General features: G+C 51.9%; 1 protein-coding gene across 1 annotated transcript; it reads left to right on the top strand.

Moving 5' to 3' along the window:
* The first annotated feature begins 6,101 nt into the window (after positions 1–6,101).
* Positions 6,102–23,486, top strand: Nom1 (nucleolar protein with MIF4G domain 1). The gene is made up of 12 exons (XM_042671577.1): positions 6,102–6,566; positions 6,714–7,283; positions 7,531–7,658; positions 9,189–9,384; positions 12,332–12,655; positions 14,057–14,167; positions 14,747–14,914; positions 15,614–15,735; positions 17,850–17,982; positions 19,394–19,525; positions 21,071–21,180; positions 22,725–23,486. Exons 1-12 carry the CDS (start codon positions 6,102–6,104, stop codon positions 22,897–22,899), a joined length of 2,634 nt encoding a protein of 877 aa, XP_042527511.1. The 3' UTR covers positions 22,900–23,486.
* Positions 23,487–23,932: the final 446 nt, after the last annotated feature.

The raw sequence follows: 23,932 nt of genomic DNA on the forward strand, positions 1-23,932 counted from the left end.
GTGGTAAAGGGGGCGTGAAGGCGTCCCTGGGGGGCACTGATGGCTTCCGTGGTAAATACTCCAGCATGTAACACAGACCTGGGGGAGTCTGAGAATGGGAAGGAAGGCTGGAGGTTGTCGGGTCTGTGGGAACACCACCGCGGGAGGGCCGGGGTGTGGGCCCGGGACATCCCGAGCGGCGTGTCAGGAGACCGGTGAACAAGCAAGTGCAATGACAGTTCTGAATATTCACAAGGTCACAGGCGGCAGAATGAACCCCGTGACATGTCCAGCCAACCACGCCTCCACTCCTCTTCCACGCCGGGGTCACAGTTCTTACCTCCTAACCCCTCGCCAGCTCTGGCGGGACTTCACAAGCCGTCTTCACAACCAACCTGGACACGGGCAGGGCTCCAGAAAAAGACTCAGAGATGAACCTCACTACCCCCTCCAAAGGGCGTCTGTGTGAGCCAGACGCCGGTGGCTCACACCTGTAATCCTAGCTACTCAGGAGGCTGAGATCTGAAATGGAGGTTTGAAGCTAGCCTGGGCAGAAAAGTCCCTATGAGACTCTTACTGCCAATTAGCCACTTAAAAAAATGGAAGCAGGCCGGGCATCTGTGGCTCATGCCTGTCATCCTAGCTACTCAGGAGGCTGTTCAAAGTCAGCCCAGGCAGGAAACTCCATGAGATTCTCATCTCCGATTAACCACCAGAAATCCGGAAGCAGTGTTGTGGCCCAGGTGGTAGAGAGCTAGCCTTGAGCACACAGAGGCTCAGGGACAGTGCGCAGGCTCTGAGTTCAAGCCCCATAAATGACAAAAACAAAAACAAAACACATCTATCTGTGTGTAGGAGAGTCTGATGCTGAGGAAATCGAGAATCAGACTGGGTCTGCAGAGGTAGAGAACTTGGACTACACCGGCCACTTCTGGGTAGCAACCCAATAGCTTTTCAGGGCTTGGGTTTTTCAGTTAAGCTGCTGTGTTCAATGGTTCTTCCAGAACATACTTTGAAACAGAGAATGCCATCCCAGTCTTCATGGGAAGAGAGACAGAGAAGGAAAAAGTCCAGGAAGGGAGGGCATGGGGAGGCCAGGCCCTGGTGGGCAGCTAGGCCTCAGGGATATTTGGGGAACTGTTCAGCGGGCCCAGGAGAGGGGGAAAGGGGCCATGGGCCCTCCGGTGCCCAGTCATGAGGGGCTGGCACGGGACGGCGGGCGGGAGAAGGAAGGTGCGCCCCGCCCCCGCCTCACCTCCAACTGTCTTCGGGAGCTCACTTAACTCCTTACAACAGAATGAAGAGGTTTTCGGCTAACAAGGAGTTGAGGCGCGGCTGTTACCGTGGCTGTGCTGTCTGGATGGGGAGGGAGAGGCCTTGAGGCGAGCGAGTCTGTCAGGGGACAGTGCTAGACGGTGTCGCATGCTTTTGAAAAAATTAGCTCTGAAATGCTGGTACTTTGTTCCCGGGCAAAACGAGACGGCTCCACGGACAGACAAAGGGCACGCACGCGTGCAGCAGAGCCCGGGTCCAGTGCCAGCTAAGCTGACACCAGACAGATTGGGGCACATGGGCTTGTCATCAAATATTGGTGGGAAACAACCTGGGTTTAAGTTTGACTTGCACAAGCACAAAATGTTCGTCCATGAAGCCTTGCACAGAAACTGCAGAACACAAAAAAGTAAGGAAAAAAACCTTACATGACTAACAAAGCAGGTTTGACTTTATCAACAAGGAGAGATGGCCACGTGGCCAAACTGCGGCTGCCCGCATTCAAGGGCACTGAGCAACTTTGCTGCGAAGGGAGACGCGGTCTCTAGACAAGAGGAAACAGAGACAATGGGGACCGTGCACGCACAGCAAGCGCTGAAGCGCTGAGAAAATGAAGATGCAGCTGAAATTCAGCCAGAACACAGGCAGCTTTCCGCTCGTCAGATACTGAAGGAGCGGCCGACACAGCTTGTGCCAGGGAACCAAGGTTTTGCAAGGACTTTGTCATCGAGGTAAAATTGATAACCATAACGAAAGCGTCCACGTGAACAGTACAGGGTCAGCGACACACAGCGTGTTTACAAATCACTTACCACAGCGCCCCCGGTGTCTCACTGCTTTCAAATTTATTTATAGATCCATGTCCTAATGTGATAAACAGTTGGCCTGGAAGCTGAAAATCACATCAAACCACAGCTTCGTGCCTTCTCTTCCGGTCACCAAGCCTGCCGGTCCAGGACAAGTCCTTACTCATCTGACAAATGATGACGGTGTCAGAGGATGAGCTGCCAGGCTGGTAACTTCTTCTAAACAACAACCCAGACCTGTGTAAACAAGCTCAGCCAAGACCGCAGACCCCAGCGGCCAGAAGCCTCTTCCCTCGCCGAGGCCCCTCCAAGCCCAAGGCAAACACGCGGCACAATGGGGCTGCACAAGCCCAGCAGCAAACCCAAACTCCCAGCTACGTTCACACCCAGAGCCGCGGAGAGCTCAGCCTCACCTCGGTGGTTGTCTGTACTCCCCTCAATGTAGCCCACCCCTCCCTCCCTCCCTCCCTCCCTCCCTCCCTCCCTCCCTTCCTCCCTTCCTCCTTTCCTTCCACTACACACACATGTATAAGACACATGTTTTTAATGGTGCATTTTAATAGAATAAGAACACGTACGTTTGTTAAGTGAGTAGACAGGGCATGTGGATGACACCACGGTCTCAAAAATGAGGAGGAAATGTGAGAGGAAAGGAGGGAGGGGGGAGAGGGAAGGAAGGAGGAAAGGAGAGAAGGAAGGAGGAAAGGAGAGAAGGAAGGACGGAAGGAGGGAGGTAGGGAGGGAGGGAGGGAGTGATCTGGATCTTGTGGATGCAGGTCTCTTAGGAGGTGGATGCAGCTAGGCCCAGAGCTGGGGAGGGGCCGGAGGGCGGAGGGCAGCGTTGCTCCAGCTTCCTGCGGATGATCTAGCTCCCTGCTGCCCCAACACCCACAACCTAGATCCATGACACAGAAGTAACCCCAAATCTGCTCCTATTCTAACAGGCTCGCCGTTGAATGCGACGTATGACTTCTGTTTTGTTTCAGAATGCTTTGCTGTGCTTATTCAGTGCTTTAACTACTATATGTCCAGGGGTATTTCTTTGCTGATACTGTGCATTCCGTGCTTTGTATGCCTGCTCCAACTGGATGATCTTTTTCTCAATGCGTGAATTTTTCTGCTAGTTTATTGAGTAGGGCTATCTAAGCCTTTAGTTTCTATTTCTTCTGTTCCTATGATTCATAGATTAGGTCTTCTGAAAGTCTTGTAAATTTCAGAACTATTTTCCTAGTGTCTTCCAATGTCTTTGATTGGCTGATCTAATTTCTCTGCTTTATCTTCGGTCCCTGATGCTCTATTTTTAGTTTGTCCTATTCTATTAGCAAGGTTCTTCTAGTGGGTTTTAAGATCTGAGCTAATTATCTCTTTCTTACCAAAATTCCAATTTGATTTTTTTCAAAATTTATCATTGCCAAATTTATCTTCTATATCCTGCGGTCTTCTTTAACCCTTCCAGCTATTCATCTGAATTCTCTGAGCTCTGGAATTGTCTGTATCTTATTTTAATTCACTTAGCTGCTTAGATATCTCTTTAATGTCTTTGATTATTCTGGTCCTCCTTTTTTTGATTTGTTGTTTGGAATTGCTTCCTGTTCATTGACACTAAAAGAGCAGGTATTGGCTTTTAAGGGAGACATGTTGCTTTGTTTATTAATGAATTTTGTGATTGCTTTGCTCTAAGATGTATGCACGTGGAGCCTAAATTTTAGATGGAGGTTTCAATCCCCTGTATCCTTTCACTGGATTATTTAAGACTGAGTGGCGGCTGGGTTGCAGTGTAGTTTCATGCTACCAGATTGCAGGAATACAGCTCAGAAGTGGTATGTTCAACTTCGATGTCAATGAGACACGGTGCAGACCTCTTCTCTACTCTGGGTAAAGAAGCTTGGCTATCAAAACTTTGGCAGATGGGAGCTGGTGGCTCCCGCCTGTCATCCTAGCTACTCTGGAGACTGAGATCTGAGGATTAAGGTTCAAAGCGAGCCCAGGCAGGAAAGTCCATGACTCTCTTATCTCTAATTAACAGCCAGGAAACTGGAAGTGGCGCTATGGCTCAAAATGGTAGAGTGCTAGCCTTGAACAAAAGAGCTGAGGGACAGTGCCCAGGCTCTGAGTTCAAGCCTCATGATTGACAAATAAAAAATAAAAAAAGCTTTTGCAGTTGAGCCATAACCTGTGTATGTGGCAGTCACCAAAGAAGACCAGCCTGGCTACGGCTTTGGTGTCTTTATGAAGATCCGCCTTGATGATCCAGGAGGACCTGTGTGAACCATGCTGGCAAAGGAGCGGCTGGGGAGGTAGTAATGGCGAGCAGTGTGTGGGGGTGTTTACATGGGGAGAAGGGGGGGGAGCAGCTGAGCTTAACAGCAGAGGCTCTGCAGAAAAGATTAGCTAATGTGTTGAGGGAGGAAAGGAGGGGATGAAGAAACTGACCAAGTGTACACACACATACAAAGAATAAGGCGTTCTAGTTACTAGCTAAAAGCGAAATCGATAGAGAACAAAATATGAGCATGTGATGAGTCCTACTAGCAGATGGAAGGAAAGCGTAAGTGGAGAGGGTGACAGGAAGGGCGGACACTGGGTTGAATGCTGTTGTGGCTCAGCTATGATGACCAGGGAGGAGGAGGAGCTGGAGAGGAGAGTGAGGGGAGGAGCCAGAGCGCGCGGAGGGGTCCTTCTATCCACCTATGCCACACATAGTCCATAGTCAAAGCAACCAAACCAGAACTGCGACAGAAGCAAACAAACGTGCACAACACAAAACATGAGTTTCCAGTTGTTCCTGTGCGGGGTGCAAGAGACCCAGGGCACCCTGCTTGGGAGAGTCTGCCAGAGGCGCTGCGGCCCGCAGACCAGCGCAAGGCCTTGGAGGGGGCGGCTGCGGCCTGGGCTCCAGCGAGGACCCCCTCAGCGAGGGGACTCTCCCTCCGGCCACCTCGCCCCAACCTCCAGCCACCTCGCCCCAACCTCCAGCTCCCGGCTCCCTCAGTGGCCCCCGGGCCAGCATTGGGGCATGGCTGCTCTCCCCACGTGCCCAGGGCAGCCAGGACACCCACGGGCCTGTGTGTGCCACCACCGGCCGCAGGGTCCATGCCTCTGCCACCGCCAGGGTTCACGCCGCTGCTTGAACTTTGGTGCCCATGCTGCCCGACGCCGCCCCTCCTCAGCCATCTCCTGTGTCCCAGAATCCATGGCACCGGTCACCAGCCTCCCTGGCTTGCGGCTCCTGCTCCCAGGTCCCCCGTGGCAGGCCCTGTCTCCGGGTGCTGCCTTCCTGTCACTTGCTGCGGTCTGTTCTACATCAAGGCTGCCTCTCGCCCTGTGCTCATGGGCTAAGTCATGCCTGTGCGAGCTGGGCCCGCGGCTGGGAGGGTGCTCTGCTGCCAGGGCGTCCTTCTCCCTCCTCCTGAAATCCTCACCTGTCCTGCCCCTGCTGGGCGAGAACTCCTCCACGCTTTGCTTCTGTCTCCCCGCCTCCTCCTTTGTGCTTCCTGGTCTTCTTCCTTTCCTCCTGCAGAACCTCGTCCGAGTGCGCAGCAGGCCCGGAGGCCAGGGCAGCGGAAGGCGGCCTCCTGTGCCACACTTCCCTGGAAGGATGGACGGACACGCGCACACGCGCACGCACGCACGCACAGTGGGGTCTGGTTCGATCCCCAGTACAAACAACAACAGTAACAGTAACCGCAGTGAGCGGAGGGGCGGGACCCGGGCCGGGTGAGCGGAGGGGCGGGAGGCGGCTGGGGAGGAGGTGTGGTGGGCCCAGGCCCGGGGCCTGCTCGCCGGCCAAGGCACCGACCGGGCGCGGAGGAGCGGGAGGAGCGGGGACACCGGCGGCTCTCCCCGGCCCGGGCCGCCTGCGCCACTTCCGGCTTCCCTGGCGTGTGGGTGAGGACTCGAACCCAGGGCCTGGCGCTCGGCCGAGCCCCGGCGCCCCGCGGCAGCGCCCGTGTCTCGGCTTGGATCGCCAGCGTGCGTCGTCGCGCCCCGCTTTTGCTTAGCTTTCGCGGGGTTCGGTCATGTGTGTCTGTGTGTCCCCCCTCCATGCCGGTCCTCCCCCCCACGCCCCCCACGCCTGAAGTCAGCCCCTCGCCGCGACTCCCCCTCCGGACAGCAGGGGGCGCCGCTCGGCCCCCGCGCTCGGTCTCCGCGCCGCGCTCCCCTCCGAAAGCCTCGCCTCGCCGGAAGTCCCGCCTCCGCCGGAAGTCGCGCGACGACGCGTCCCGGAAGATGGCGGCGGCCTCGAGCACGGGGGCGGCCGGCCGGGGCGGCTCTGGAGGCCGCGCGGCGCGCACGAAGCGCGGCGGCGGGCGCCGCGGCCTCGGCGGGGGCGGCGCGGGGGCCCTGAAGCGTCTGCGTCTGGCCGTGCGGGGCTTCGTGCGGGCCGCCGCCGCCGCCGGCGAGGCCCCCGCGGGCGCCGAGGGCCGGGGCTGCGCGGCGCGCTCCCGCGCGGGCGGCGGCCAGAGCCGCCAGGAGCTGCGCCGGGAGAGGCGGCGGCGGCGGCGGCGGGCGCGGGGCGCGGCGGGGCCGGGGCGCGCCGGGGACAGCGCCCGCCCGCCGCCCGCGCGGGCCGCCCCGAGCCAGGCCCCGGCCCCGCCGCCCCGCGCCGGGGAGGCCCCGAGCCAGGCCCCGGCCCCGCCGCCCCGCGCCGGGAAGGCCCCGAGCCAGGCCCCGGCCCCGCCGCCCCGCGCCGGGGAGGCCCAGAGCCAGGCCCCGGCCCCGCCGCCCCGCGCCGGGAAGGCCCCGGCCGGCCCCGGGAAGGCCGCCGCCGCCCGGCAGCGGGCGCTGCTGTTGGCCAACGAGGAGGAGGACCGGGAGATCCGGAAGCTGGAGCGCCGCCTGGGCTGGCACAAGCGCAGGAAGAAGGGCGACGGCGGCTCGGTGCCGCTCAGCTTCGCGCGGGACGGGCTGGACTACATCCTGGGGGCCCTGGAGCCCCGGGGCGGCCTGGGCGGCGGTGACAGCGGCGGGGAGGAGGCGGCGGCGGCGGCGGCGGCGGCGGGACGACACACCCGCCCCGGGAGCGACCCGGGGAGCGAGGAGGAAGAGGAGGAGGAGGAGGAGGAGGAGGAGGAAGACGAGGACGAGGACGAGGCCGAGGCGCGGGGGGAGAGCGCACCGAAGAGAGTCCGTTTTGCAGACGAAGAGGAAACCCGGAGTTCCTCGGAAGACGAAGACACGAGCCAGAGTTCCTCGGAAGAGGAAGAGGACGACGGGCCGTGTCAGGTACAGCGGGCGCAGCGGGCGCACCTCCTAGCCCCGCGGGCCGGCCCTCGGGCGCGGGGCCTCGACGGCTTGACGCGGCCCATCGAGGGAGGCCAGGCCGCCCAGGCCACCCGGAAGGTTCTAGACGCTGCAGCCAGAGCTCCTGTCCCGCGTACAGCCGTGGCAGGCGGCTGGGAATTTAAATGTAAATGTGCAAACATACGAGGAAAGCTTTTTTTTCTTCTCTCAATGTATTCTTCTTTTCCAGGAGAGCCCTTGTGAGCCTAGTAGAAAGTACATCCCACCTCGGGTGAGGCCGGAGGAGGGCACAGGGGATGTCCGCAAGAAGGAAGAACTAGAAAGGCTGAAGAAGCAGGTTAAAGGCCTCATGAACAGGTAACCTTCCTGATGGCTGCATCCCATGTCCCAAGGCCATCCATGTGTCCCTATACAGAGACTGTCCTGGGACTGAAATACCTGTGACAGGGTCTTTGCATGTAGAGATGCATCCAGACCCATAGTATTATGACAGAGAGGAGGCCCGGCCATTTGGTACTGGCTGTCTGTTTGAACGCAACCCCTGGCCCACACTGGGAAGGAATGGGATGGAGATTGTTCTCTTGGGAAGAGCAGAGAAAGCCTTGTGAGGGAGGAGCACGCCCACTCAGTTGGACAGCCTCTCTCTTCTGGGTCACTGCTCACTTCTGCATTTCCTACCTCCAGTTTAAGAGTAAAACACAGGACTGCAGGCCTGGCTCAAGTGGTAGGGCGCTGCCTATTTGTCTAGCAGGCATGAGACCCTGAGTAAATACAAATCAAATAATGCCTGTTGGAAACCACAGAGATGGGACTTCATTTGTCACTCACACCCCCTCCGTGGCTCTCTAGCTTTGAAGACTGACTGAAACTCTTGTCTGCTAATACTTTTCTCCAGTTGTCCCATTTTCCTTACCCAGAGGCCCTTTCCAGCTCTCTTCTGGAGGTGGCCACTGTCCTCACCTCTAGTTTCCAGTGTGTTTTACTTTGTTAAATGTTCATTTGGGAATTACTACAGATTCACAGAGACCTGTAAAGGCAGTACGGGAGTTCCTACATACCTTCCTCCATTTTCCAAACACCTGTGTGTGATTCTGTGGCTTTATGGGATGAAGATTATGTAAACACCACCGCAAGATAGAACCATTCCATCACAAGATATAGAACATTTCTCCACAAGCTATGGAGCCATTCCACCACAGGATACAGAACGATTCCATCACAGGATACAGAAGCATTCATTCCACCACAAGGCTCTTGTTCCACCCTTTGTCACACTCCCTCTTTCCTACATTGCTTCTGTTTCTAAGTAAAGCTCAAACACTTTCTACAGCATCTGCTGGAATTTTACCCTGCTGTTTTGATGCTCAGTGGTAGCCCAGGTGCAAGGTGGGTAGTCTGGATACACATGGCCTTCCTTCCTCACCTGCTCAGATGGAGCAGCCTGTTCTCAGTGCAGAGATGGGCACGGTAGTATTTCTCTCCTCTTCCCCTCAGGATCAGGATTTGAATTGAGGGTCTGACACTTTCACTGAAAGCCTGGAGCTCTACCACCTGAGCCATGCCTCTAGCCCCAAAGGTAGTGTTTTTTCTAGAGTGGTCCCAGGTTCTTAGGATGTCAGTTCTTGGTCCTATAGGCACATCCTCCATCCTGGAGACCATGGAGTGCTTTGGTTGCCACAGGAGACAAAGGGACAGTTACACCTGAGATTCTGAACTGTATGATTATAAGAAGCACACACTAGATTACTGCAGCAGGCCCAGAGTGGAGTAAGAGTGGATGGAGTAGGATGGCTGGGTAGTATTGGTAACTCCTTAGTTTTTCATTGACCTGAAAAGTCCTACATTTAGAACACCATTGCTTTCTTTGCTCACTCTCTGCTGCTGCAGGCTGAGTGAGCCGAACATGGCCTCCATCAGTGGGCAGCTGGAGGAGCTGTACATGACCCACAGCAGGAAGGACATGAGCGACACCCTTACCGCAGCCCTCATGGGCGCCTGCGCCACTGCCACGGCCATGCCCAGCAGACTGATGATGGAGCACGTCCTCCTCGTTAGCATCCTTCACCACACGGTTGGGATCGAGGTATTGTCTGTCCCTCCCCCCCAACCACTGTCTGTGTCAGAGTGGTGGAGTTCCTTTCCTCTAGGTGATGGGTGCAAGTGGCCCAGAGGACTCACTAAAGGCTAGTGATTCACCATGGTAATGGTGGAGGAGATGTTCCTGTCGACCTTGTGTTCTCCCCGTTTTCCTGGCTGGCTGCAGCTACAGGAGTCTTTGCTATTCCTAGACCATCTTCTAAACTTTGTTATACAGCAGTAGTCTCATTGGAAGACGAAGGCCTTCAGACCTGTTGGGCCCGGGAGGGTGCGGATAGAGGAAGATGTCAGCACAGCCCTCGACCCCTTGTGATCTCTGCTGTGCAGCATTTGTACCAGCTGCGTTGGGAATGGTCTTTGGAAGTAACTTTTTGTTCCAAGAGCTATACTCACTTCACACATGAGTGAGTCCATTTTCTTCCCATTACAAAGCATAATGGAAGCCATGGACATGTTTCTTTGTGCCCTGCGATTGCCGTAATTCATGTTGTTCTGTGGCCTGCTTAGTACATCCCCGTCCTCCGAGGGCACGCTGGTGCACTTCATCAGACTTTGTAATGTATGGTTTTTGTACAGATAGGATTTCAGTGAGCTATAGTGAAAGTCATAGACCTGACCATCTACAGCACATCAGGGATTGAGTTGATTGCAAACATGATATCATTAGTCCTACTTCTCATTTAAACCTTTGCTAATAGCATAAAGGACAATGAGATGACTTGTTCAAGGGGAAGTCATTTAGCTAATGACATCCACTAAAACTCCTGCCAGGGATGTGATGAGCTTTCAGGACCCTGCTCCATTAAACTTCCTCCGGTGCTGTCTGAGGGAAGTGTCCTCACAGGAATTCATGGAAAGAAGAAGAGACATGATTCCAGCTGCTGCATTGCTCCAACACGTCATCTAAAATCAGACCTATGTAGACTTGTGCTAATATGCACGCATCAGGGTCAATGTATAGTTTTGCAATATGAGTCATAATTTTTGCATCATGAATTATATTCGTGTTAACTGTTATAAAACTATATTTAGTTTTGAAGACAATAGAATTTAAATTTTGACAAATTTTTATATAACTAAATCTACTTGTAATGTTGGACACATAACTGAATGTATTTGGAGCCTGGATTTTTTTGCCTATCTGTGGAATTCTGATTCCTTAACTCGTGCATGGATTTAAGATGGTAGTTAGTCAAATACAGAATATTCTTCAGGTTTATCTTTAGTAGTCTTCTTTTGGGGGGGAGGGGGATCCGGTCGTGGGGGCTGAAATCTGGGCCTGGGTGCTGTCCGTCAGCTCTTCAGCTCAAGGCTAGCGCTCTACCACTTGAGCCACAGCGCCACTTCCAGCTTTTTTCTTTTTGCTTATGTGGTGCTGAGGAATCAAACCCAGGGCCTCAGGCATGCAAGGCAAGCGCTCTACCACTGAGCCACCTTCCCAGCCCTAGTAAAGGGTCTTGAGTGTGAGTTTTCAGGTTACATGAAGTCTCAGTCTTCAGTTTCAACTTCTAGCAATTACCATTGCCTCCCTCCTGAGAATCTGTTGTCCTCTCTAGATTCTCGCAGGGCTGTGTGTATATGTTCCTGTTGTGCTCTGAGCCATGTCTCATCCTCCCCTGAGATTACTGGCACTTCTCAAACATCAGCCTGTCCTGCCTGATGTCCTGCAGTGAAGCTGAGAAGGCCCTTGAAGGGATTTATCCAGCCCCCTAACCTGCGTCTTGCACATTCATTACCCAGGGCAAACCCTGGGGATTCCTAGCCAGCCAGTGATTTGCCCTGCCCTGTCAGCGGGGTCTCTGTGCCCAGACCTTAGTCCCCAGGCCGGCATGATGGCCTCCAGCTGGACTGCTCCCTCCTCGGCACCTTACCACCATGCCTGTCTCTGTCTTCTCCCTCATTCTCAGATTGGCTAGGAGTTGAGAACAATGGCTTGCCGTGATTCTCTCAAAATACTCTCTGCCATTCCTGCCTTTGCATTTCATTGTCCCAGTTTAAACCAGATAAATTCAAATCCAGGCCTTCCTCCTTCAGTACCAAATTACTGAATTGGGAGTAGAATGTTCCAGAACAGCAATGGGAAGGTGCCATAGTAACGTCACCAAACTTCATGGGGCCTCTGCTAGTTCCTGACTTGATTCTGTCTTTGAGCCTGGCAGCCGGTAGCTGTGGGGCTCCTGAGGAACAGCGCGTGTCTCAGCCAGGGTCTCTGGGAGTGGGCTGAGGCAGCGTGTGTTCACCACTCCCTGTCCTTGCGGAGCTGCTGCACCTGCCTGCTCGTGCCCTTCACTTTCCCACTTGCATTCCTTCCTGATCAGGAATTAACTTGGAAGAAATATCTGGAAGAGGTCTTCTGAGAAATGAGAATTGCCAAGCAGTGGTGGTACATTTTTAGAAATAGACTTGTGTGTGCCTCTGAGTGCTGGTCCTGGTGCTTAAACTTAGGGCCTGGTACTTAAGCTTTTTTTTCTCAAGGCTAGTGCTCTAACACTTGGGCCTCAGCTCTACTTCTAGCTTTTTGATTGCTAATTGGGGGGTAGAGTCCTAGGGACTTTTTTGACCAGGTTGGCTTTGAGCCGCAGTGCTCTGATCACTACCTCCTGAGGAGCTACGATTACAGGCACGAGCCACTAGCACCTGGCCAGAAAAAGACTTTTTAAAATCAAGTTTATTTTTCCAAGGAACCGGAAATGACCCTCAAAAATGTTGATTTTGAAGAGAAAAGTACATCTTTACAGAAAATATTTGTGTACTGCAGCAGATGGTGAAGTGCTGTCCCTTACTAAGTGTGCAGTGTTTGTTCGTGTGCCATGAACTAAGCAGGCATGTGTGTTAGTCAGGCTGTGCCCTGTGTGCTTGTTGTGTGCTGCATAAAACGGAACAGTGCGGTTTGAAGACCACCATGATAACATGGGTCCTCTTGTCCCATTCAGGTTGGCGCGGGCTTTCTGGAGGCTGTGGTGAGGAAGTTTGATGATGTCTATAAAAATGGAGGTGAAGACAAAGAGTGTGACAACCTATTCACCATCGTTGCCCATTTGTACAACTTCCACGTGGTGCATTCTCTTCTTGTCTTTGACATTTTGAAGAAACTTATTGGAACTTTCACAGAAAAAGACATTGAACTAATCCTATTAATGCTGAAAAACGTGGGCTCTGCCCTGAGGAAAGATGACCCGTTGGCATTGAAGGAGCTGATCACAGAAGCCCAGGCCAAGGCCAGCAGGGCGGGCTGCAGATTTCAGGACCAGACCAGGGTACGAGTGCCACTGAGCTGCTTCTAAGTGCCCCCAAAGCAAAGCACCCTAAAAGTATTTGGGGTAAATATTATACTTCATTTCCTATGATTTCTGCTTCCTTCATCCCTGTCATACAGTGACTTTATATCTAATCTACAAACCAATTTTGCTTCTTCATTAAAAATACAGATCAGCCAGGTACTGGTGGCTCAGGCCTGTAATCCTAGCTACTCAGGAGGCTGAGATCTGAGGATCATGGTTCAAAGCCAGCCCGGGCAGGAAAATCTGTGAGACTCTTATCTCTAATAAACCACCACCAGAAAACTGGAAGTGGTGCTGTAGCTCAAGTGGTAGAGCACTCGCCTCGAGCTGAATTGCTGAGGGACAGCGCCCAGGCCCAGAGTTCAAGCCCCATGACTGACAAGGGCAGATCAGTGTTCTCAGAATTTAAAAATCAGCTCCACAAACCAAGCACCAGTGATACCTGTAATTAAATCCTACTATTAAGGAGACTTGAGATCTGAGAGTCACAGTTCAAAGCCAGCCTGGACTCTTACTTCCAGTTAACGAGGAATAGCTCAAAGTGTGGTTATGATAAGAGTGCTAGCTTTGACTGAAAAAGCTAAGGTGCCAAGGCCCTAAGTTCAAGCCCCAGTACTGGCACCACAAAAAAAAAAACAACAACCCCATCAGCATGTACATTTACTGAGGGGATAAGCACTCCTGTGGTGTGGGTTCAAGTGCCACACTGGCTTGATGTGTGGCTCTGCTTGGACAGTAGCAAAGCCTATTCAGCATGTACATTTACCACAGCTGTGGTGCCCGAGGGGGTCTTGCTAGCCTCGGTTCCCCTGTCTGTGATGTGACCTTGTATGAGTCATGCTGGGAGCTGTGGAGCAGCCCGAGAAGCCCTCTGAGGAAGGAAGAAAGCGGGAGGCTTGTCCCGTCCCTGTGAGAGCCAGTGGGGTACTGTGGAACCTGGAGTGCAGGTGGCCTTACTGTGTCCCGACTGGCAGCCAGGATTCTGACACAGGTTCCCCAGTGTCACTGCTGGATATGGGGAAGTAGTGATTTTTTTTTTTTCCCCAGTCGTGGGGCTTGAACTCGGCCTGGGCGCTGTCCCTCAGTTCTTCAGCTCAAGGATAACGCTCTACTGCTTGACCTACAGCACCACTTCCGGTTTTCTGATGGTTTATTGGAAATAGTTTTCGTGGCCTTTCCTGCCCAGGCTGGCTTAGAACCACAATCCTCAGATCTCAGCCTCGTGAGTAGCTAGGATTACAGGCGTGAGCCACCAGCGCCTGGCCTGACTTCTTATCTGTAGGAATGACCATGAGTATCCACCGCGTCATACAATGGTACTGTGTGGAACAACCATACAGACATCCAAAAAGATCACTTTTTTTCTTTTCCTTGAAGATACGATTTATGCTGGAGACGATGCTGGCGTTAAAGAACAACGACATGCGCAAAATTCCAGGTTATGACCCTGAGCCTGTGGAGAAACTGAGGAAGTTACAAAGAGCTCTGGTAGGTTCCTTCCCATCCTGGTTTGTCTCCAGCCTCCCCACTACTAGTATCTATTTGATGATGATGGAGACACAGACCCCAGGTCATGTATGTGGCATCACCCGAGTGTCCGGAGAAAGAGTGGAAGGCACCGAGTGTCTCCAGAGAGGTTCCAGGCCAGGCCTGCCACAAATCTCCCTCTGGAACACTTCATATTGGTTGAGAATGTGATTTGCCCCAGAGCGCCACCGCTAGTCTTTAGGGTCCTCTGGTGGCCCTCTTGCAGCATGCCAGCCAGTCAGAAGGAACCTGTTGTCATGGCTCTCCTAAGTTCTCCGTCTAACGGTCATGGCTTTGCAGAACCCCGGCTCGTGGTCCCATTCCCGCTGGTGCTGAGCCTGAGGCAGTGGTCTTCCCCTGATATGACTGCTTTCCAAACACACCGAGTTACGGCCCAAATACACATGTATTTACTACTCCTGACAACTGTCCATTGTTAGCAGTTCATCCCAATAGTCATGCACCAGAAATGCCATTTCAAGCAGGAAGATGTGCTGGAACAAGTTAGGAACATCTCACAAGACCCTTTCCCTTAATCAGGTGCGCAGTGCTGGCTCAGGTTCTGAGACTCAACTTCGTGTCTCCTGGGATGGGATCTTGAATGCAGAGCAAACCGGCCGCTGGTGGATCGTGGGGTCTGCGTGGAGTGGAGCCCCCATGATCGACAGCAGTCACCATACACACCTGCAGAAACCACTTGCTGGCAAGGTATGGAGACCCTGTTTTCTAGGCTGCCAGGCCGTGACTCATGCCACTGCCATCTAGCCCTTCTGAGTTTGTCAAAACCCCAGACACATCACATAGAAGATGAAAACATTGAATGGAATGAAGGAAACATACAAAAATCAAAACACTCATTCTTCAAATACCTATTGCTAAGACCTGGAAGTTCAGCCCCATTGGCTTGGATTTCAAATTGTAAACATTTTTTGTGTTTCTTTGTGGTGTGTGTCTGTGTCTGTGTGTGTCTGTCCTGGTCACGGTCTGTGCACTATCCCTGAGCTTTTTTTTTCTGTGGGTCATAGGCTTGAACTCTGAGCCTGGATGCTGTCCCTAAGTTCTTTTGCTCAAGGCTACCACTCTGCCACTTTGAGTCACAGTGCCACTTCTGGTTTTCTGGTGGTTAATTGGAAATAAGAGTCTCAAGGATTTTCCTGTCCAGGTTGGCTTTGAACTGCAATCCTCAGATCTCAGCTTCCTGAGTAGCTACGATTATAGGCTTGAGCCATTGGTGCCTGACCAGTGTTGGCTCTTATGTACAAACACTCACGAGTAATTTACAACTGTATTGAGCTCAAGCCCCACAATATTGTACAAATTACACTTTAGAAACTTGAGTAATGCTAAGCCATAGGATGGCATATTTCATCTTGTGTGTTAGTCATATACGCATCTTACTCTTTTCAGGTGAGCTCAAAGATGCTGGAGCTTGCCCGGAAGCAAAGGATGAACACCGATGTCAGGAGGAACATATTCTGCACAATCATGATGAGTGAGGACTTTCTGGATGCTTTTGAAAAGCTACTCAAGTAAGCCTCTGTGTCAGCCTTTCTGCCTGTTGTGTTTTCAATGTTGGCAGAGACATTAATTGATCTGGTGTTTGTGTTTTGATTGACTGAATGCATAACTGGCTTTTCTTGTGACTGTCCTCTTATCTGGGTGGCACGTGTGTAGAGGGAACTACCACTTCGGCCATGCCTCCAGTCCTGACCAGACTAGTTGGAGAGGGGAGTCTCTCATTTGTCTGCCTGGGCTGGCTCTGAATCGCAACCCTCCGATCTCAGCCGCCTTTTTTTTTTTTTTTTGGTGGGTCGTGGGGTCTGAACTCTGGGCCTGGGCGCTGTCCGTCAGCTCTTCAGCTCAAGGTGAGTGCTCTACCACTTGAGCCACAGCACCACTTCCGGCTTTTTCTGCTTATGTGGTGCTGAGGAATCGAACCCAGGGCCTCATGCATGCAAGGCAAGCGCTCTACCACTGAGCCACCTTCCCAGCCGATCTCAGCCTTCTTGACCAGTGTCACCCCTTCAATCATTCTCCCCTGAACCTCTGAGCAAGAGGTGGCTCGAGTTGAAGCACAAGGGGGAAGCAGGCTTCAGGTGGGGGGGTGGGGGTGTCTCTCCAAAGCCTGTCCTGTCATGTTAGCTTTCTTCCTTTGCTGTAGTGGAATACCTCAGAAAATGGACCTGAAGGAGGTTTCAGTTCTCAGTTATTTTGCCATGCTTCACACAGCACAGCACAGCACAGCACAGCACATCCTGACAGAACATGGAGGATGCTGCTCAAATCAAGGCACCATGGAAACAGCTGGATTCCATGATCTCCTTCCAGGCATGCTCTCATGACCTAACTTCCACCAGACCCCTTCCCAAAGGCACTACCGCCTGCGGAAGTGCCACAGACCAAGACCAAGGCACATGACTTTTAGGCCACCTTCCAGACCTAAGCTGTATAGAGAAGGCACACCAGCATGGGTCCTGTCTGCTGTGAGTACACTGCTCACCATCCGGCACTGCAGAGAGCAGAGTGTCAGCGCCACAGTAGCACAGGACTTCTGAAGTGGGTTCTGCTGAGTACACGCAGCCAGTCTCTGCCCCTGCTTGACTATATGGCATTCTGGCAGGGGCAGATCTAAAGGGACAGAAAATGCATGACAGCCTGTGTCTTGGCAGAAGCGCTGTATCTTAGCAGAAGGAGTGGTGGTTTGGGAAGATAGAACTTTCCATTTCTACAATGGTGGTTACCTGTTTGGCATAGCCCTGTGGCTTGTCTGCATTTAGAGGGCTGTGTGCTAAAAGAATGAATTTTACTGGACGTTTTACTTCTTAAAAATGAAGCTAAGCCAGGTGCTGGCAGCTCACAATTACAATCCCAGCTTCTAGGAGGCTGAGATCTGAGGATCATGGTTCAAAGCCAAGCCCAGGCAGGAAAATTTATCGCCAGTTAACCACCAGGAAACCGGAAGTGGTACTGTGTCTCAAAGTGGTAAAGCACTAGCCTTGAGCAAAAGAGTTTAGGGATAGTATCTAGGACCTGAGTTCTAGCCCCATGAATTGCAAAGAAAAATGAAGATGCTAGCTGGGCACTGCTGGCTCACACCTGTCATCCTAGCTACTTAGATGGCTGAGAGCTAAGGTTCATGGTTAAAAGCCAGCCTGGGCAGCAGCATTTGTGAGCCTCTTATCTCCAGTAAACCACCAGAAAACCAGAAGTAGTGCTGTGGCTCAATTGGTAGAGCACTAGCCTTGAGCATAAAAGCTCAGGGACAGTGCTTAGACCATGAGTTCAAGTCCTAGGACTGACACACAAAAAATTAAGAAGTAATTTAGTATGACCTGTCTTTATGGGTGTAGCCAGTGACTCCTGCTTATTTTCTACAGGCACCGATTTTGGGCTTTAGTAGCTGCCATAAAGCTCATGGTCATGCACTTACCCACATTTTGCCCCACATGATTGGGAAAACTTGAGGCACAGAGAAATTAGATGGCCCACATCTTTGGCTTCTGCCACCCAGTGTACCTTACCACCACACCTCACCTCACCACACCTCACCTCACCCGACTCTTATGGACAAGAAGAGTCCTCTAAAAGACTGCTGTGAAAACTGGACGTGGATGTGGACTTAGTGGCTGTTTGTGTGCTGCAGGCTGGGGCTGAAGGAGCAGCAGGAGAGAGAGGTGGTCCACGTGCTCATGGACTGCTGCCTGCAAGAGAAAACATACAACCCCTTCTACGCCTTCCTGGCCAGCAAGTTCTGCAGCTATGAGCGGCGGTTCCAGGTAACTAGATAGACGCTCCCTGTGCCATCGGGCAGGCGCCCCTTGGAGCCCTCCGAGACCCTGTGCTGTCTCCGGCAGCGTTGTGGCCAGAATTGACCGTCTGCTTTTTTGTTTAACTTTTGAGTTATCATGCGTCAGTAATAGAAGGGGTTTCGTGGTAATGATCTCACACAGGCATAGAGTGTACCTTAAACAAGTTTACCTCCCCCATTACATTGCCCTCCTCCCCTTCGTCTTCCCCCTTTTCAGTGTTGTGTTTCATTAGGCTGTGTGGACATGCACTTACATGTGTATTGTATTCATATACACAGACATGTATACTGTATCCTTCGGTCCTCGTCACCCCTTCTTATCCTTTCCCTCACCCAAACAGCTCCCCCTTCTGCATTCATGTCCCATCATTATTATCATCCTCTTTATTTTAGGTCTAGAGTCTACAAATAACAACATGACATTTTTGGCTTTCTGGGCTTGGCCTACCTCATTCAACATGATGATCTCCGTTTCCCTCCATTTTCCTGCAAATGACATAGTACCGTTTTTTCTTTGTGATGTACATAGGTAGATTGTTGTGGGATATATATATATATATATGTGTGTGTGTGTGTGTATATATATATGTATACACACACACACATATTTACACACACTCATCACTATAAGCTTTACTCTTAGTACTGCTAAGAGTCTCTAATTCTCACACCACCAGGGACCAGGCTTCTTCAGTCTTGGTTGGTCTCTGCTGGTTTGAAGGAAGGGCTATAGCCTAAAGTATTCACTGTTGTGCTGTGCCAACATGGTCTCTGAGAAATGATGGTGCTGGGGCTCCTCAAACCCTTCATAATGAGCTCATTGAAAATAGGTGAAGGGGGCTGGGCGCTGGGGGCTCAGGCCTGTCATCCTAGCTACTCAGGAGGCTGAGATCTGGGGATCTCAGTTCAAAGCCAGACCAGTTCATCTCCAGGGAACTACCCAAAGAGCTGTATATGGTGCTTTGGTGCAAAGTGGTAGAGCACTGGTGAGCCTTGAGCACAAAGGCCCAGGGACACACAAAAAAAGTGATGTGGGGTATGTTGGTTACACCTGTAATACTAGCTATTCGGGTTTGAGATCAGTCCTGAGAAAAGTTGGCAAGGCCCCACCTCAACCAAGAAAATTGGAGTTTGGGGGCTAGGCCTGTCTTCCTAGCTGTAGGCAGTGTGTAGATAGGATTGTGGTCCAAGCCAGCTGAGGTGTGAACACTGACCCTATTTGAAAAAACAAGTAAGCCAGAAAATGCTGGGGCATGGCTCCAGTGGTAGAGCACAGCTAAGGAGGGAAAGGCCTCTGGTCAGCGTCCTCAGGAGGGAAGGAGGGGCTTTATGACACGTTCCTAGGGGAAACTGATTATTCTTCCCTCCACTCTTCATAGATGACTTTCCAGTTCAGCATATGGGACAAATTTCGGGACTTAGAAAATTTGCCAGCCACTAACGTCTCAAATTTGGCTCACCTCGTAGCGCACTTGCTGAAGACAAAATCACTTCCACTTTCCATCCTGAAGGTTTGTATGATGTAGGAAATCACCTAAAACAATGAAAGTGATAGTAAAATGCTTGGTGTTTGGCACTTCAAAACTTACATCTTGCCGGGTGCCAGTGGCTCACGCCTATAATCCTAGCTACTCAGGAGGCTGAGATCTGAGGATCGCAGTTCAAAGCCAGCCCGGGCAGGAAAGTCTGTGAGACTCTTATCTCCAATAAACCACTAGAAAACTGGAAGTGGCGCTGTGGCTCAAGCGGTAGAGCACTTGCCTTGAGCTGAAGAGTACAGGGACAGCACCCAAGCCCAGAGTTCAAGCCCCACGACCGACCAAAAAAAAAAAAAAAGTTACATCTTCCAGGATGCTGAGAAGTATTTTCAAAGTAGAGTAACCTACAGTATAAATTGACTTAGTAAACTTGTGACCAGGTACAGGAGTACTGGGCTCTATAGGTTATATCTATCTGTTTGGAGGTTTTGTGGTTAATGCTCCAGCCTGATGGATTAACCCCTGATCTGGTCCTGTAAGCTGGGGCAGAGTGGAAGTGAGTGGGACTGGTCTCCCGTTGGACATGGGTACCCAGTCTCTGGTGTGAGACACTAACGCTGCGGACTCCTACACCTGAAGTGTGTGGGGCCCTTAGAGACACGAAGTGCCCGCGCCCAGATGTTTGTCGGGGGGACAGAGATGCCCAGACACACAAGGGTGGAGCCTGCCAACACTTCGGTCATGGGGCCATCAGGACATGGGGATCCTAAAATAATCCTTAACTCCTGCAGACTGGGTTTGGCAGGACCACCATGCAGATGTGTCCGTGCTGACGGTGATGGTTTTCCCGGTCTGCAGCTGACCCATGGCTCCCTGCAGTCAGGCCTGTGACATCACCTGCCATTGAGCAGGACATCTATGGGACTGGCCCCTGTGCCAAAATGCAGGGCTGATGAGCCCTTCCCAGTGGTCTGAAGGCCATGGTTTTGGGAGTGGGCATGAGAAGGTGGCAGATGGACGCAGTCACCACAGAGAGTGGCGTGGCTGCAGGGGGCAGTGCCAGCCCCAGGGGGGCAGTGCCGCAGGAACCTGCTGTGGAGGACATAGCCCCGGGAGCCCCCCTGGCCCCAGCTCTGGCTGTACCCCTCTCCCCCCTCAGACAGCCTTTGCACACTACTGCACTGCACCTGTGAACAGAGCGGATGTCATCGGCGGTGCTGTGCGCCTAGCAGCTCCGTCTGCAGCTCTGCTTGTCTGCAGTTGGTGTTCTACTGGAGGAGTGTAGTACAGTTTCTCTGCTTAATGTTGAGAGCATTTCTGGGTTTTTCAAACATTTTCTTGAGAGAAATATGTCATAAGTCTACGCAGAGCTGTAGTTGGGAGTCAGTTTGGGGGTGGCCGTGGTTGGTTTTAATCCTTCCGCAGCTCTGCTTGCCGCCTGCCGCTGCTTGCTGCGGAAGGTGCCGGCCCGCTCCTCTGGAATCGGGGCTGGCGAGGGGAGGGGCACTCGCGCCTACAGACTGGGCAACCTGGGCTAACCTTGTCTAACGCTGCTTTTCTCTGTCTCCCGGCTGCTAGGTGGTCGAGTTCAGTGAGCTTGACAAACCCAGAGTTCACTTTTTACGGAAAGTGCTAACTATTGTGTTAATGGAAACAGAAGTTGAAGACCTGGGTTTGATTTTTGCCAAGTAAGTGTCCAGCTTGTCCTCACTCTTGTTGATTTAGAAACCATTTTAGTTTCAGTTCGGAGCCAATTTAAGTAATGTAAACTTGCCTGATAATGAACAGTTTCTTAGGATATGTTGATTGTTTCTTGACGGTGGTTTTGTTTTGCACTGGGCGTAAACCCAAGACTCGAGTCCACCGCTGAACCTCTTCCTAGTTCTTAAACCCAGGGCTCATGCACACCACTGAACCTCTTCCGGGTTCTCTTTTTAGTGGCGGCACTGGGCTTGAACTCAGGGCTTTGTTTGTTTGTTTGTGCCAGTGCTGGGGCCCTGCGCTGCCCCCAAGCTCCTGTGCTCACGGCTCGTGCTCCACCCCCTGAGCCACAGCTCCATTTCTGGCTGTTAGGTGGTCGTGGGAAGTAAGAGTCTTGTGGACTTTACTGGCCAGGACAGCTTGAAATCTCAATCCTTACCCAGATCTCAGCCTCGTGAGCAGCTAGGAATACAGACTCAGATCTCAGCCTCATGAGCAGCTAGGAATACAGACTCAGATCTCAGCCTGGTGAGCAGCTAGGAATACAGACTCAGATCTCAGCCTCGTGAGCAGCTAGGAATACAGACTCAGATCTCAGCCTGGTGAGCAGCTAGGAATACAGACTCAGATCTCAGCCTGGTGAGCAGCTAGGAATACAGACTCAGATCTCAGCCTGGTGAGCAGCTAGGAATACAGACTCAGATCTCAGCCTGGTGAGCAGCTAGGAATACAGACTCAGATCTCAGCCTGGTGAGCAGCTAGGAATACAGGCGGGAGCCACCAGCACCCGCCTCATTCAGCTGTTTCACTCGTAACTACACTTGAGCCACACCTCCACTTCTGGTTTTATGCTGGTTAATTAGAGATCAGTCTTGGGTATGTTTTTAATTAGCCACGCAAGGTGTCTCCACCTGAAATCTCAGCCACTCGGGAGCCAGAAGTAATGGGAAGGTAGTGGTTGAAAGCCAACTGGGCAAAAGATTCTATTTTTGAAAGGAACTGGGTGTGGTGAAGTACAGCTATCGTCCCAGCTGCTCAGGAAACTGAGTTGGGAGTTGAAAGCCAACTTGGGCAACACAGCCAGACTCCACCAAGAAAGGAGTAGAGAGAGGAAGGGAAGGAGAGAAGGATTTTATTTTTTTTGGTCCGGTTGTGGGGCCTGAACTCTGGGCCTGGGCGCTGTCCCTCAGCTCTTCAGCTCAAGGCTAGCGCTCTACCACTTGAGCCACAGCACCACTTCCGGCTTTTTCTGCTTATGTGGTGCTGAGGAATCGAACCCAGGGCCTCAGGCATGCAAGGCAAGCGCTCTACCACTGAGCCAACTTCCCAGCCCAAGAGAGAAGGATTTTAAACTGGAAGGCGGGGCTATCACTCAGGGGTAGGGTGCTTGCCCAGCACATGCAAGACCCTGGGTTTGATCCACAACACCCCAAAAATGGATACAAGAATGTGGACCCTCCCTCTCGGTCGAAGCACCTGGTATTGAAACGTGGGAGATGAGCCCATCCTGCCTCCATCTGCTTCCTTCCAGAGTGTCTGAGAACCCAAAGCTGGGCGTGTTGCGGGAAAGCCTGAAGCTCTTCATTGGCCACTTCTTACTGAAGCACGTGCAGGCCCACCAGAGTGCCGAGGAGGCCAGCGAGCTGCGAGAGAAGGCTGGCCTGGCCACCAAGTCTCTTCAGGGCAAAGCCATGCTGAGGATGTAGGGCTGCGGAGCACAAGCGGTACTCGACCAAAATGTCCTGTCGTCTAGTGTGTAGCCACGTGCATGTTACATCCTACAGCAGCACGCTTATTTTCTGAACATCAGGAGAGTGTAAAAGGGCTTAACAACTCTCATCACATTTTAAATACTGTATTGTGAGAGATTATTTGGTTACAAGGTTTAAGCATCCTGCTTAAACTACACCCCAGTCCTTGAGATAATTTTTGTAATCCAAGCTTATATTGTAATACAAGCTTATAAAATAACACGTATTTAAGTTGGGAGAGAGGTGAGTGCTTCCGTGGGCTGTGTTTTCTATCCTGACCCATCTCCATGCTTGTCTTAATTCCTGTAATGATGAACTCTGCCACTAGAGGGTGCTAATGGTCATTAATTGATGGATTGTCTTTTATATTGGTCAAAAGGTTAAAAACCAGTTAACTGTGATACTTGATGTGTTTATTAATACTTTCAATGCAATTGAATTTTGACAAAGTCAGTTGATAGTCTTGTAAATATCTACTACTGTGGATTGAAATTTTTTATTGCTCATCCAACATTTTGATGCAATAGAGGTTATTTTATATATTTTGTCTCTCACTCAATTCTGTGTTACATCTGTATGATTTCTTACTATTTTGGCTTGCTTTGATTTTGTGTGTACGTATATGTATGCGTACACCCATTGGTAGGGCTTGAACTCAGCCTGGGCGCTGTCCCTCAGCCCTTCAGCTCAAGGCTAGTGCTCTACCACTTGAGCCACAGCACCACTTCCAGCTTTTTTCTTTTTGCTTATGTGGTGCTGAGGAATTGAACCCAGGGCCTCATGCATGCAAGGTAAGCGCTCTACCACTGAGCCACCTTGCCAGCCCCCTGAGCTTTTTTGCTCAAGTCTAGCACTCCACTGTTTGCACCACAGCTCCACTTCGAGCAATTTGTTAGTCATTTGTAGAGAGTCTCACGAACTTTCCTGCCCATGCTGGCTTCAAACCATCCTCAGATCTCTGCCTCCTGAGTAGTTAGATGACAGGTGT

This window comes from Dipodomys spectabilis, unplaced genomic scaffold, assembly GCF_019054845.1.
Source record: "Dipodomys spectabilis isolate Male_0828 unplaced genomic scaffold, ASM1905484v1 ptg000646l, whole genome shotgun sequence".
Lineage (NCBI taxonomy): Eukaryota > Metazoa > Chordata > Mammalia > Rodentia > Heteromyidae > Dipodomys > Dipodomys spectabilis.

Coding starts and splice junctions, on each gene's coding strand:
- Nom1 (XM_042671577.1), top strand. CDS start 6,102: ATGCCGGTCCTCCCCCCCACGCCCCCCACGCCTGAAGTCAGCCCCTCG. Junction 6,567..6,713: donor GGCGGCGGCGGCGGCGGCGG/GCGCGGGGCGCG, acceptor CGCGCCGGGAAG/GCCCCGAGCCAGGCCCCGGC. Junction 14,915..15,613: donor AGAAACCACTTGCTGGCAAG/GTATGGAGACCC, acceptor TACTCTTTTCAG/GTGAGCTCAAAGATGCTGGA.